Source organism: Camellia sinensis, chromosome 10, assembly GCF_055761805.1.
Source record: "Camellia sinensis isolate YWXY chromosome 10, ASM5576180v1, whole genome shotgun sequence".
Classification (NCBI taxonomy): Eukaryota; Viridiplantae; Streptophyta; class Magnoliopsida; order Ericales; family Theaceae; genus Camellia; species Camellia sinensis.
This window is the reverse complement of record NC_138970.1, coordinates 2427775-2443525: the sequence shown is the minus strand read 5'-3', so window position 1 is coordinate 2443525 and position 15751 is coordinate 2427775. Positions and strand designations below refer to the sequence as shown.

At 35.8% G+C, this 15751-nt stretch overlaps 1 protein-coding gene and 1 long non-coding RNA gene across 3 annotated transcripts; both read left to right on the top strand.

Annotated features, from left to right (window-relative positions):
- The first annotated feature begins 20 nt into the window (after positions 1-20).
- LOC114318372 (Cyclophilin-like peptidyl-prolyl cis-trans isomerase family protein) lies at positions 21-15405 on the top strand. Of its 2 annotated transcripts, XM_028265247.2 has the most exons (7): positions 21-1088; positions 2633-2656; positions 8456-8543; positions 12636-12728; positions 14346-14378; positions 14544-14600; positions 15139-15405. In XM_028265247.2, the coding sequence occupies exons 1-7, from the start codon at positions 895-897 to the stop codon at positions 15247-15249; spliced, it is 600 nt and encodes a 199-aa protein (XP_028121048.2). In that variant the 5' UTR covers positions 21-894; the 3' UTR covers positions 15250-15405. The 2 variants fall into 2 exon arrangements, with proteins under 2 accessions (XP_028121048.2, XP_082746869.1); XM_082890743.1 differs by lacking the exon at positions 12636-12728 and having other exon boundaries at positions 644-1088.
- Positions 4017-4927, top strand: LOC145800940 (uncharacterized). The gene is made up of 2 exons (XR_014341543.1): positions 4017-4137; positions 4715-4927. It is a non-coding gene; the product is annotated as an uncharacterized LOC145800940 (long non-coding RNA).
- Positions 15406-15751: the final 346 nt, after the last annotated feature.

Genomic DNA, 15751 nt, shown 5'->3' with positions numbered 1-15751 from the left:
GTTGTGGTTGGTAGGGTGTTAAATCTCTGAAAGCTTGCCTAACCGAGCTGCTCTCACACCCATGCATACGCATTGCTTGCTATTTTCCTCTGCCAAACGATGGATGGAAGGGCTTGATGGATCCATATCTAGTTTTCTCTGAAAGCCCAAATTGTTTCAGGAAGTACTAAAACTTTCTGTATATCTCAAATTGAGAACAATTTTGGGCTGTTGATTGTGTTGTCTGTTCAAGTAGTTCATCTGAAAAAAAGTTCTAGTTAGGCTCAAGTTATTGAAATTTAAAAAAAAACAAAAAAATTTCTTTGATTGATGATGAAACTAATGCTTTACATCTTTTGAAAATAAAAAGAAATATAAAAAAATCTCAAAAAGTAACCAACATGATAAATAATAAAGAAAATAGATCGAATTATGTGAACCAGGCAATATAATATATTGTATTATAATTTAATATAAATTGTGAGAAATAAACCATAATCTATTACATAAATTAGGATTGTTTTGACTTATTTGAGTCATATCACATCTATATATTTTTATATTTTAAAAAAAAAAATCAATAAATTAATTTTTTTCCAACTTTTCAAAACAAAACAAAAAAAAAAAAACCTTTAATTTGATGTAATTTCAAAATTTCTAAAATAATGATCGTAATTTGAAATCGAATCAAACCGGGGTCCGTATTTGCGTTAAACGGAGACCAAAGCAGATTACAGGAGGAGACCCCACCCAACCCACAACGGAACATACAAAATACAATACACACACCTCGCTCTCTCTCTCACCGAATCAGAAGAACCCTAGCTCTCGCTATCGCTCTCGCTCTCGCTGTGTGTGTGTGTATGTGTGTGTTTGAATTTGTGGGGTGGAATAGATAAGATAGAAAAGATAACAATGGCATCAGGGGGAGGGAATAATAATGCAACAGTGGTGGGAGGAGTCGGAGGAGGAGTGGAGTGGCACCAGAGACCTTCGAACCCAAAGAACCCAATCGTATTTTTTGACATTACCATCGGTACTATTCCTGCTGGTCGTATCAAGATGGAGCTTTTCTCCGATATTGCCCCCAAATCTGCCGAAAACTTCAGGTATATTCTTTACTTTACTTGATTCATACTCTTTTGTTTTCCTTTTCCATTTTCTATTATTATTTTATTTTATTTTATGTTTGTGTTGCTGCTGGATAATTGAAGGTTCCCCTAACTCTTAGGCTGTGTTTGGTTCCGAATCCCTCCCCAAATCCATGAACCAAACACAGCCTTTGCGATTTGATTTTAACCAGAAACAACCTCAACTTGTTCTCATCACTAATCATTATTTGTAGTAATGGAGAGAATTTTCAAGCTTTTACCAATGCTTCGCTATCAACCAACCATATTCAAAATCACAAAAAAAGAAAAAAAAAATAAATAAAAAAAAATAACCCTTCACTCTCATCAGTGTCAAAAATAATTCAAATAGGTTACCACTATCTTCAGAATACTCATCAGCAAATCACCCAATTCATTCCTCCATCCCATCATCCTCCACCCTTTTAGTTTCTATTTCCTTTAATCACTTCAATAGAACCAATCATATCCTTTAAATTTAGACTAATACCTATCAGAGAGAGAGAGAGAGAGAGAGATGGATGAATGCACTCCACCCAGCTCCAAGTCACCTCTACCACCATTAACATCCGCCATTCCTCCCTTGGAAACCCCAACCACTTGCAAATCCCCTCCCTAACATCAACACCATATTATTATAATCCATACTCTTCTTTTCATTAAATCAAGAACCATCACAACCTTCCTTCAATCTCCACCAATGACCCCTTTTCATATGGTTTCTCCTTAGTTGACAACTTCCCCTTTTCATATGACACCACAGCTAAACAACTTCCCCCAATCAAAACCCTAACATGATAGCATTGGAGAGAGAGAAAGAAAGAGACTCCCAATCTTGTGATTCCTTGTGTATTTCCTTTATTTCATTTTGAATGAGGAATGCTTTAGTGCTTATTGCTTACTATAAGCTGTAATGTTCTCTTTACTTTATTTTTTTGGTAAAAAAAATATATTATTATTAATTTTGCTTTTAAGACGGAGAATCATTCCGATGTTCTTGTACTTGTGCCTGGAAATGAACTTAACTGTGTTAAGTTGTTGGTTGTTTATGCTCTGCTTAGCTGACCTTCCAACTTCCAAGTGATCAAACATAGCTTCAGATTCCTTGATCTTGGAACACATCTTTTCAAGCCTGGGTACCTTGCGAGCCAAGCTTGGGTTGGTTAAGAAAGACGTGAGAGTAACATTTGATTTACAACAACTTATTAGATGAATCTTTAGAAGTTCACTAAGTTAAAAGTTAAAGAGACAAAGTTAAATTGAAGTGATGAATTATTTTGGAGTGGTTAGCTTTTATGATTGTCCCTACCATCCTTGTGAATATTCTAAATCTTTTAGATATTAAAGAGTAAATTTCTCCAAAAATGTTGCATCTGTTTGATTTTTAGACGTTTATGTGATTTCACCTATTTGTTGTTGCTACTTTCACTTGTTTCTTCATAATTTCTTTCTTGATATTTCTGTACAATTTATCCTGCTGAAGTGCTATTTGTTCGGTTTTTTTTTTTTTTAATATTTGGCAGGCAGTTCTGCACGGGCGAGTACAGGTTGGTAGACAATCTAATTTCCACTTTCAGTATTTGTTTGTAGATGACTTTTATGTTGGATCTTCCTTTTATTTGTAATTTGCATTGGAATCACTGGAGTATAAAATATTAAGAACCTTTTTTTACAGTTAGTATGCTTGTTTAGGTAATTTTCTCCTTTGGAACTCTCCAAGTGAACTCAATAGCTTTGACTTTTTTTTTTTCTTTTTTCTTTTTTTTTGGATAAATAACTCAATAGCTTTGACTTGAATGTCAAATCAACCACGTTTCTTTCTTTCTTTCTTTCCTTTTTATTTTTATTTTTATTTATTTTTTATAACTTTTCCACTGCATTAAGCTGTATGATTTAGTTGTAAATGGGAAGAGGAATTGAAACAAAATTGGAAATAGAATGGGAAGATAAATTGGTTCACGGCTTCAAGAATTTCCATGTAGTGATTGAATAAGTTTGAAGATGTTGTATGACAAGGGTATGTGTAAAGCATAAGTAACTTGGTTCATGGCAAATTTGAAGCAAGGAATCCAATAATTTTTTAAATCTTTATGATAAACATTGATAAAACAAATTTGGACACTTAAAGGGAACTAAACATAATAAATCCTATGAAGCATTCACCTTGTTTGGTTTTGATTGATTTTCTGAAAATTAAGTTTTTTTATTTTTCATGAATTTTTTTAATATTTTAAGTAATTTTTTTACTTTCTAAATGCACATAACTTAGATGCACCTAAAGAAGTAAAATATTTGTGAAAAAATATTAAAAAAATTCAATAAATACAAATATAAAAAGATACGAAAATGTATTGAATTTTGGAGGACTTATGTCTAGGTCCTAATAGATGGACTTATTATCCAATAGGTCCTATGATAAATAATAGCATTTTTTATCAAACACTATTAAAAAGCGTCACTATTTGTTAATTTTTAGCAATAATTTGAAAATTTTGTCACAAAAAATGTCACTAATTATAAGTTTTAACAAAAGTTTAAAAAAATCTTCATAAAAAGATGTTATTAATTTTCAACTTTTAGCGACTGCTTGAAAAATTTATCACAGAAAAAGTCACTATTGTAAGTTTTAGCGACAATTTATAAAAATCGTGACAAAAAAAAGTTACTAATTGTCAATTTTTAGCGACATGTGCAAAAAATGTCACAAAAAATTAATTTTAGTAACGATTTTATTAGGACTTATTTTCAATAGGATTTGATGAAAATTATGTGACGCCCCAAAAATCGCGAATATCAGAGAATATATTAATAATTAAATACAAAGTTTATCTAAGGTTAGGAGTCTAGGAAACGGCACTAATGAGTCCTATGGCCAATAATCAAGTAAGATTCAAGATCGCCGGAGGAGTTAAGTTAGTCTTTCTTCTAAGTCCAGCTTTCTTAGGTAGTGCACTACTTTTTGACAGATCTTAAAAGACATTGACGCAAGGTCTCATAAGCAACGCAGAGATAAGCATAGGATTACAAGGTAAATAATAATTATAGTGTCTCAAATTTTAAATTTACAAAACGAGTCCCATTACTATTACAATCCAAGAAGTAAAAGCACAGTCAAACTAATAAACGAAATGGTTCCGAACTTTCTCTAAAGCCCTGTTTGGTAGAGCTGTGGGAAAGTGCTTATAGCTTATGTCTAAACAGCTTATAGCTTATAACTATGAACATAAGCTGATTTCTGACGTATAAATTAAGCATCTCCTGCCCCACTCAAAGAATAAGCTGATTTTTGACTTCCAAAAAGTTATAAGCTATAACCTATAAGCTATAAGCTAAACCAAACACATCAAAATAGCTTAAATTAAGCTGAAAGCTGAAATAAGCTGTTTTTAAGTTCTGCCAAACAGGCACTAAGGCAAACTTAAGTCTTCAAATGTCTTTGATTCTTTGTTGGCTTTGTACATTTCGTCGATACCTGGCATGAAACACCATGAGCTTTGAATGCCCAGTAAATGCACACACACCCCGTCTCTTTTTTCCAATTTAATACACAATAGCAAATTACAACAATAAGGGAAAGGAGCATGACATTGAAGTAATATACACAGGTTACAGGGTTAGTTGTTAGTAGTCTAGAAATTCCCCAAAGAGATTTCGTCCTCCCAACTACAAGAATCGGATGCGGATTATTCGGTATGCCCCCTCTTTTGTTGCTTTGTTGCAGAATGCCTAGCAACGGTTATATACTGTGTAGCACCAACCGTAGGGCCTCAAAAGAGACGGTAATAATGGGCCTTGCCCAAATCCCTCCTTACACCAAATACCTAGCGTCCGAATACATTCACTCCGTTCAAAGGTTTCGAAAACCACTTGCGCAAGACTTTAACTTCCAACAACCCTCAAGTAAGTCACAACACAACTCTCTCTTTTATTTTCCTTTTTCAAATACATGTTATTAGAAGTTTAAAATGGTATTTTCAGATGTGTTCTAATGGTTTTATTTGAGCCTTGATTCTACCCTTCTTCTATTTCTCTTAATCGGTATAAAACTATCTTTTTCCATATCAATCTCAAAATTTTCAAAGGCACACCTTCACCTTAAATTTCTAAGTTTAATACATATTATTTAGCATGTTTTCATCATAAGAGAAGTGAAAAATTTTCCCTAGCTGATCTTTTTTCTCACAAACTTTCTATTTTTAAGAACTGTGCCAGAAAAATCTGTTCTACAGCCACCTTGTGAAAATTTTAGAAAAATGTATAAAAATCTTCTGGACCTCCATTTTATGTCAAAGTCTTTCTTAAAGAGTTAGCTTTCAAGGAAAATTGGTTTCACTGAAAACCAGTGAGCGGTTTGTGAGAAAATCCAATTTTCGTAACGGTTGACAAATTTGGATAGAGCTGGAGTATTTCTGAAATAACTAAAAATCTGGAAAAGCTATTCCATTTTCGAAAAATGTTCTGAAAACTAGGTAAAATTCCCTACAAACCATAGGAAGGCCGGGCTCTGGAAAAATGTGAAATAACCCTTTTGAGTATAATCTTTAAGTAATACTGAATCAGGAAATTTTGTTTTCATTGGTGTTTTATAATCTTGTGTTCATGAATATGCTTATTAATTTATGATCATGTCTCAGTATGATATTACACATGTCATAGGTTTATGTATTTTATTTTAATCCTTCGATGGTGCTCATACTTATGCAAACCTAGAAATTATATTCTTGCGTGAAATTATTCCCATAACTATTTGAATATTCCTAGAGCTACTTGTGCCTATATTCATATGTGAATCTCATGTGTTGTAACTTTATTTCCTTCTATTTGTACTATTTAGTTGTTCATACTTGTGCAATAGATGTTTTAAAAGCATGTCCTAACTCTAACTTAAATTATCTAACTCAAACGGAAAACTTAATGAGTGGTAATGGGTTGTGAATTTTTGGACAAGTCACTAACATATTGATTGGTTGATGGGATGCGTTCCCTGTTTGGAAGTTAAAGTCTTGTGCAAGTGGTTTTCGGAACTCTTGAACGGAACGGTTATATTCAGACCCTAGGTATTTGGTATAAGAAGGGATTTGGGCAAGGCAATTATTACCATCTCTTTTGAGGCCTACGCGGTATATAATCGTTGCTAGGCATCTGAGGTAAGTTCTGCAACAAAGTAAAAGAGAGATATACCGAATAATCCGCGTCCGATTCTTGCGGTTAGGAGGGCGAAATCTCTTTGGAAGATTTATAGACTACTAACCTGTGTTAATCACTTGAATGTCATGCTCCTTTTCCCTATTGTTGTAATTTGTTATTGTATATTAGATTGGGAAAATGGGACGAGGTGTGTGTTTACTGGGCATTCAAAACTTATGGCGTTTCATGCCAGCTATTGAAGAAATGTACGTAGCAAAACGAAGAGTAAAAGACATTTGAAGACTTGAGTTTGCCTTAGAGAAAGTTCAAAACCATTTCACTTATTAGTTTGACTGTGCTTTTATTTATTCTTGGACTGTAATAGTAATGGGACTCGTTTTGTAAATTTAAAATTTGAGACGCTGTAATTATTATTTACCTTGTAATGCTATACTTATCTCTGCGTTGCTTATGAGACCTTGCGTCAACGCCTTTTAAGATCTGTCAAAAGGGTAGTGCGCTAACTAAGAAAGCTAGATTTAGAAGGGAGGCTAACTTGACTCCTCTGACGATCTGGGATCTTACTTGATTATTGGTCATATGACTCATTAGTATCATTTCCTAAACTCTTAACCTGAGATAAACCCTGTATTTAATTTTTAATATATTTCTTGATGTTCGCGATTTTTGGGCGTCACAAATTATGTTCAACTATTAGGACCTATTGGTAGTTTACTCTTGAATTATTTTTGTTTTTTTTTTTGTCGTGTTTGATGATTTTTTTAAAGATTTTTTTTATAAATATTATACTTTTTAAGTGTATCTAGGTTAGGTGCATTTAAAAAATTTAAATTTTTTACTAAAAACAAGAAAAAATAAAAAAAACTCAATTTTCTGAAAAGTAGGCTCAATTTTCTAAAACCAAACAAGGTGATTGATACTCCAAAACAAGTGCAGCAACGATGTCTGACAGAGGGACACAACGGAAACATGTATGGGACACGCCAGCTAGCACTTCTCTTTATTTAATTAATTTGTTTTCAAGGGACACGCTGGGAACCATCGAACTAGTTTTCCCCCCCTCTATTTAGTATTTTTTATGGGTGTTGAACGTTGAATGTTTATTGTTTAGATTTAAATAATTAATATATCATCCATAAAAAAGACATAAACGATAAATATTAACTTAAGAGTAGGGTTTATATATGCATATATTGAATTAGTGTTAGTAGGCCTGTTCACGGGTCGGATCGGATCGGTTTAGCCGTTCACCATCACTCGAACCGTCAACCTCGGTTTGAAAAAAAACATCATCCGATGTCGACCAAATCATTGTTCGAAACCGTTTAATTCGGGTTGTAGAAACTACGGTCAGTGCTATAATCAAGCTTGAACAATAGATTTCAAACCAGAGGGTATGAGAAAGAGGAGAGATTTTTCAAAGGATGAAAATCTGAAGGTTTCATTGCCATGCTTTTGCACCGTTGCCTTTGTCCACCACAATCTCAAGCTGTTTTGCTGTCACGATCTTCGAGTGAGAAGCTCCAGTCACAAGAAAAGTAAAGGAGTGACATATTGAGAGAGTGTAAATCGTGAAAAATAAGCTAAATAAACTGTAGAGAGGGAGAGGGAGAAAAATAAGCTAAATAAACTGTGGAGAGGGAGGGGGTAGAGAGATTGGACTGAGGGTGAGGGAAATGAAATGTTTGATAGAAAAGTAGAGACGAAAGAGGGTGAGAGAGACCGAGAAATAAAAAAAGAGAGAGTGCAGGTGAGAGGAAGAAAAGAGGTCTGAGGGGGAGAGAGAGAAATGAGAGGATTGAGGAGACCTAGTGAGTAGTCAAATCTCTTCTTGGTAAGGCTTTTTTTTTAATTTATTGATGGGAAGTGTGAAAGAGAGAAATGGAGATAAAAATGTCTAAGAAGAAGATGAGAGAGATAGAGAAACGAGAGGGTTGAGGAGTGGGGAGACAAAAGAGTTGTTGTGTAGTCAAATCATTTGTTTTATTTATTTATTTGTTAATGAGAAGTGTTTATATGATCATTCAGACTTTTATACTGATGCATGCATTGAGGTCTCTGCAAAGCTTCTTGTTCAGGGCCAAATGTTTAAAACTATGCACAAAAGCTGCTGGCCCAAAATTTTGATATCACCTAAATTTCTTTTCTCAAAGAATTTTCATTGCTTATCCATTCATCTACTGGATTGGCTTTGGCAGAAAGGCAGGATTACCTGTTGGTTACAAGGGTTGCCAGTTCCATAGGGTGATCAAGGATTTTATGATTCAAGCTGGTGATTTTCTGAAGGTTGGTCTCTCTCATACACAAATTTTCACCTTTTAGTTATTATTTAAGGTGTAATATTTGTTGAATCATGCATGCAAAGTTTTTTTTATGCAATAATCTCATTTGCGTAATCCTTCAACTTCCTAGTTCAGCACTTTATGACTTCAACTTACAGAAGAAATAATATTTGTTGGCAAAAAATGGGGCTTAAAAGGACTTTATACTACAGTGAATGATATCTATAGGATAGGAGGTCATTTGGAATTCTGAATTTTGCTAAGAATTCCCATTGTCATTTTTACCTGTCAATCTTTCATATGGATTTGGTTAAGTGTTCAGTTTTCATGGTAGACAATCTTAAAAAAATCATATATGGAAGCCAAGCTGCGGATTTTAGCTTGAAGTCATTGTTTCTTTAAGGACCTAATGGTGCCTGTGCGATCATCCTCTCTTGTCGCTTGTGGATTTGATTGAAGTTCTGGTGGCCTTGCATTTCTCAATAAAAGTTCAAATATATGTGCATTTTACTGTGCTGATAATTGAAGGATTTTTTTTTTTTTGGTTATGGAGCTTTACTAAATAAAATAAAAGATAAAGAAGTCTTTTTTGCTTATGCAACTTTAGTTGGAGGAGAGACAACCAAAAAATGCTGCATCACTGTTCTGACTCTGTCGCTGTCTTTGTCACTCTCTGTCTAAGTCACTATGACAGAGAACTCTTACACTCCTCATTTCTAGGAGTACTTTCATTGAAATTCCAGGGGAATTTTCATTTAAAGACAGCAAGGAGTACTTTTATTAAAATACCTCAAATTGTGAACTTGTCTCAAGAGGACAGTGGCACAGATTTATCAAAAGACTTCATCTTGGATCTAGTTAGATGGAATCATTTTGATAAAGTAAAAGATAATACAGTTAGATGGTTGGATCTGAAAGCTTCCACCTCATTTTCTATGAGCTAAGCAAGTTAAAACTCTTGTATTATTGATTGATTGATTACAAGATTGTTGATGGATGATATTGTGTTATGTATTACAACTCCTATATATAGAAGAGAAGGTGGTAGTAGGTGTAGTGTAGTGGAGGTGGTAGGTGAAGTGGTGTGTGATAGTGGTGTTAGTAGGTGTGGAGTGTGTGATAGTGGAGGTGGTAGGTGGATAAATTCTAACAGCCCCCCGCAAACTCAAGGAGGATAGAAACTAACCAACTTGAGTTTGAAGAGAGGAACAAAACAAGAAAATACATAAAAATAAGAAAATACATAAAAATAAAAATAAAAAAGATAGGGGACACTGTATGGTCGTGTCAGACCGTTGGTGAAGACACTGAAAGGTGGTGCCATAACGTGGTAGAGGACACGGGATGGTGGTGTCATAACGGTGTAGAGGACACTGAAGGGGGTGTCATAACGGTGTAGAGGACACTGTAGGGTGGTGTCATAACGGTGTAGAGGACACTGTATGCTAACCGGAATCAATGTCGGGACAGTTTATGGGGTCATGTCGGACCGTTGGAGATGCTAACCGGAATCAAATGTCGGGACAGTGGCCTTAACAATCTGAGAGCAGAGATTAAGATTATCTTTGTTGTTACTAATTTGGTAAGCTTTGAAGAGCAAGTAAGCAGTTCCAAGAACCCCAAAATCCAGAAGTTGATACATGGCTTGCGTCCGCACATCAACATGGGAAGGAAGAACGGTGATGTGAGGATGTGAATGGTACCAACCAATTACTCTAGTTGTTCTTCCTGTTGCTGAAGTCATTATCTCAGCCTGCACAGAAGCAGCAGTCAACTGTTCAGGATTAGTCTCCACTCGGTCCTTCTGCCGATCAGAACGTGGTTGTGGCAATGCTCCCCAAATTAGTGCAGTCACACTGCCATTTTTGGAGTGCTGAATGTCACCGAGAAGAAGCCCCATGATCTCCTCGGTCTCAGTAGACAACGCATGAGTGAGACATGTTAACCAAACATCCTCCGACATTTTCACACACGTTAGAGACATCCTCGGATGAGAAACAACTCTCTCTCCCTCTCCCTCTCTCCACCAGCCCTCGAACCCCTGACCTGAGGCTTACAGCAATTTATGATTTAGCCAAACAGATTCAAGGAGGGCCAGTATGGTGTATGTGCTCTTGGTGCTGTTGTGGCAAAGCACAGTGGTGATGAACGACTGTGCGATCCGTATTTAACCAAATTTAAAGAGAAGAACCACGCAACAAAACCGGGGGCTGCTTTAGAATACCTGCCTTCTCTTGGAATCGTCCATCCTGATTTGCAACCAGACTACTTGGCACCTGAGATTCTTCTTGGAACTGAGCATGGTTATTCTGCACACTGGTGGTCAGTGGGGATTATCCTATTTGAATTTATCACAGGAATCCCACCTTTCAATGCCAAAGCAAAAGCAAAAGTCATCACGTTCTTTCCATTTTACTTTTATTTTAATATATATATATTTATTAAAATAATGAATCATCAAACCAACACCATGTGCTGGTTCCACCCACATTATTTTTCACTTTTCTTTTATTTTATATATATATATATATATATATATCTCTTTTATATATATATAAAAAAAAAAAAAAAAAAAAAAAAAAAAAAAAAACAAAAACCATCATCTCTCCTCCGTTTGATTTTATACTCCATTATTTTTATTTATTTTCTCCAACCCACTTTCCTTATTTCCCCCATCTTTCATTTTTGATTTCAACTATATTTCTTTTCTTTATTTTTCTTTCCCATTATTTTTAATCTCTTTCCAATTCCATTCATCTCATATAGCTTTGCATACCAACCATATTTTATTCATCTCCGGGATCAACCCCGATCACAATTTTACACCAACAAAAAAAAAAAAAAAAAAAACGAAACAAACCAAACAACCACCTCCACAGGCGGGATTTTTCTCTACTCTGCCGCCGGTCTTTTCTTTTTGCCTCCGTCCTGGGCGGCCCTTGACGGTACTGCCTCCGTGCTTCCTCGACCACCAAGCCAGTTGCCTCCTCCCTGCTCCTCCACTCCCGCATCTGGTGGCCCTCCAAATCGGAACATCACGGTGGCCTTCCGCTTCAGCTCCTTGTTTTCTGCCCTTAGCACGCTTATCTCTGCTCGCGCATCCTTATACATGCGTTGGAGCAGAGCCAGCTGGGAGTTTACATGCTGCACCTCATTTGTCCTACTCTGCAGCCGGTTCGACAAATTTGTGACCGCCGTCATGCTTTCCACACATGCCTTCAGAGTATACTGATTGGCCTCCACATCTGACAGCACTGCCATTCTTTGCTCCACAGACCGCATCGGAAAGTTCAACGGAGTAAACTCCGGGGCGCTTGGTTGAGTTTCCAGTGCCACCGCACCAGTTCTCTCTCTCGTTGACTCGTTGAGGTCGGGAAAGAGGGTGAGCAGCCCGCGGGAAGACGATGAAGCCATTCTCTCAGACAACAGAGTGTTACAGAATCTCTCTCAGAAATCTCTCTCAGACACGGCAGAATTTTTCAGAGGTTTTCGCAGGTTTTTTTGCCTCTGCCTCGGCCTCAGGCTCCTACTTGGTTAAATAGCCGAGGCAGCCACGCGCATCGCGCGCCTCTTGCCACCAGCCGACAAACGGGCACGCAAGCCAAGGCGCCCACGTGCCTCGCCATGATAAGTCCGGCACACCTTTTCATGAATTGGGCACGCCTTTTGATGGCACGCCTTTTGACAAAATTGGGCACACCTTTTGAGGGTGTAACTTTTCCCAACGGTCCGACATGACCCTATAAACTGTCCCGACATTTGATTCCGGTTAGCATCTCCAACGGTCCGACATGACCCCATAAACTGTCTTCTACATCGGTTAGCTCTGATACCAAGTTAAAACTCTTGTATTATTGATTGATTGATTACAAGATTGTTGATGGATGATATTGTGTTATGTATTACAACTCCTATATATAGAAGAGAAGGTGGTAGTAGGTGTAGTGTAGTGGAGGTGGTAGGTGAAGTGGTGTGTGATAGTGGTGTTAGTAGGTGTGGAGTGTGTGATAGTGGAGGTGGTAGGTGGATAAATTCTAACAATTTTAATAAGAGTGATGGTAGGCTTAGACATTTGACAGTTTGTCTTGCTTTTCAGGGTGATGGCAGTGGATGTGTATCCATTTATGGAAGTAAGTTTGAGGATGAAAATTTTATCGCAAAGCACACTGGTCCCGGTCTATTGTCAATGGTAATTAATTTTTGTACCCTGGTGAAATTTCTGTCATGCTACCTTGGGGTTCGGTTTCTTTCTTTTGAGTTTGATAAAACAGCACTGCAGAGTTTGATGGACATTAATTATTGTCTAAGATAGGAAGATGTTGTATTATTCTTTTTTGAGTAAATTATGCAAATGGTCTTGGTAGTTTACATGATGTGTCAATTTGATTCATGTTGTTTTAATTTGCTCAATTTTGCTTCTTAATTTAAGAGATTGTGTCATATTAGTCCAATAAATAACGACCGCTAGGTTTGGTGGATGAAAAGTTGTCACATGCTCAAACGATGTGTCAATTTGTTCCCTGTTTTAAATTGCTCAATTTTGACAGGAATCAAATTGACACATCGTTTAAGTTTTCGTCCACCAAACCTAATGGCCGTTATTTATTGGACCAATTGAGCAAATTAAAATAACAGGAACTAAATTGACACATTATGGTGGTGTTTGGCAAGTGGTTTTGGGACTAAAATAGTCACAAAAGACAAAATAGGTTATTTTAGTCACAACAAACAAAACATCACATCTAATCCATAATCATTACACTCCTCTCACAAAAAAAGTCAAAAAAGCCAAAAAGCCAAAAGCTATTCCCAAATCAAGCTTTTTAGCCCAGGCTAAAATAGTCAAAAAGCTAAAATGCCAACCCACTTCCCAAACGGAGGCTATGTAAACTACATGGACCATTTGCATAATTTACCCTTCTTTTTATTATTATGAATATTCGAAGTCGCATGTGAATTTGATTTTGTAGGTGGAATTTAGTAAGTTAAAAACTTGCAAGTAAAAAGTTGAAATTGAATAATGAACTGGACAACTGCAAACCTTTACAACTATATACGCATATACATGTATGTTTGTTGTGAATCATTTCAAGCATTTAAACTTCAAATTTTTTTTAAAGTTTTTATGTGCACTTTACTATTTATTACTGCGGTACTTGTGATTTACTTGCCATTTCTTATATATTTGTGTATATATGTTTTTTTATTATTTATTAAGCTTTGAAGTTTATCGAAGTGAAGCTCCATGATCCTTAGCCCTATTTCAGTTCATCATCTTCACTGCAACTAAACATTATTCATTGCTTCTTGTCATCACCCTTGCCAACAATAGCCGCCAGAGAGTTGCTAGTATTGATTGTGATGGATGATGAAGCCTAGCTTATTGTACCCTTCCCAGAACTTGTCATCGTCAATTGCCAGACATGTAACAAACCATTTTTTGTTTTTCCTCATTTCTCATCATTAATTTGGTATCAGAGCCAGGTGTAGCTATTTTTTTCTTTAGAGATGTTAGACTGCATGGGTTACCTACTTCTATTGTGTTTGTTAGGAATGTTAAATTTGAGTTTATTTTGGAAAACAATTTGGAATTATTTGGGACTAATTAAATTTTTCTTCAGCATTTTGTATCTAAACTAATGAGAAAATTGAGGTTGTTAATACCTGACCTGGTTTTTAGGTACTATCATTTTCATTAATTAAAACTTGGCAGCAGTTTTAGCCTTTGTGAGTTTGGCTAATTCTCAAATATTATATTGAGATCCTATTTTTACTATTAAAATAATCTGGCTTCCTTATTTTGCAGGCAAATAGTGGACCAAATACAAATGGATGCCAGGTAATAGAATCAAAATTGTTTTATGCTGTTGTAGCTGTCTTCAATTTGTGTTTTCTTTTTGTATTTCATGTGTGTGCATGTTGTTCATTAGAGTGAGTTATTTAAGATCTTACGTGCATTTAACATTGTCTTTGGTACTGAGCTAGTGATCCTTTCTCTTTGCAGTTCTTTATCACATGTGCGAAGTGTGACTGGCTTGACAACAAGCATGTTGTCTTCGGGGTATGTTTAATCTTTTCCTCCTAGAGTCTGATTATATGTTCATTATCTGGCAATCAACTTGATTAATGAATTATTTGGTAGGTTTGCAATCAGTTTGCATTAGGTTGGTTTGACATTATCCATTATTAATATCACAAGGGACTTGGTGTCAGTCTTTACCTACTTCCAACTTGGAAACTATTTCCCTCCGTGTCAACCCTAGAGCCAGAAACTGAACCCAAGGCTTTAAAATTGGCTCTTACAGTGTACAACTATGTCGGTTCATTTTATGTGGTTTATGAATAGCCCACATCTGGTACTGGATATGAAAATAGTTGTATTGCGATGGTTGAATTGGGTTTATTTTGTAGTGTGGAGTCAAATAGACCCAAGTTGCATTTGGTGTTCACTGTCTCTGGCAGTTCTATTTTACAATCAAGATGGCTAATATATTTGTAGTCATAGTTAGTTTTACCAGCTTTGTTTTGTAGAATAAAAACTTTCCTCCATATTTGTATGAGTGTATATATGTAATTATTTGATCTTGTTTCTTATGCAGAGAGTACTCGGAGATGGACTTTTGGTTGTCAGGAAGATTGAAAATGTGGCCACGGGACCCAACAACCGGCCTAAACTGGCATGTATTATTGCTGAATGTGGAGAAATGTGAAGATGAATCCATAATAGCTCTTTTCACTATGAAGATATTTAGCAACCATTAGTTACTACAAAATTTTAATATGTTCATCAACATTTTTGCCTACTTTGCGGCACAATGAACTATTGAGTTGACTTGAGATGAGATTGTTCCTTGACTGTTGTTCAATGGTGGAGTTTTCTGTTAGCTATGATAGATGATTGAAGTCATGAATCAAATCTCCGAAACATAGAAATGTTCATAATATGCAATTAACGGTTGGATTCATTCACGGTTGTATTGTATGAATCAGTTTAAGAACACAGAAACCTGTGCAATTCTAAGGCTGCTTATAACAACTTCTTTTTAATAATTTTGGAAATCTCTGCCAGAATTTTTAAGTATTTCTTTGATATCTTGAACCATGAATATTTTGAGTATATTTGTTTGTAAACACTTCTAATTGCATTATCAAGAGTGAGCTATATTTTTAATTGAAATTAATTAAGGTTAGGTGTGATTAATTAACTTATTT

Bases quoted from the DNA above. Each gene is read 5' to 3' on its own strand.
- LOC114318372 (XM_028265247.2), top strand. From the start codon at position 895: ATGGCATCAGGGGGAGGGAATAATAATGCAACAGTGGTGGGAGGAGTC. The intron at 2,657-8,455 runs GTTGGTAGACAA...TGGCTTTGGCAG, and splicing joins TTCTGCACGGGCGAGTACAG to AAAGGCAGGATTACCTGTTG. The intron at 12,729-14,345 runs GTAATTAATTTT...CTTATTTTGCAG, and splicing joins GTCCCGGTCTATTGTCAATG to GCAAATAGTGGACCAAATAC.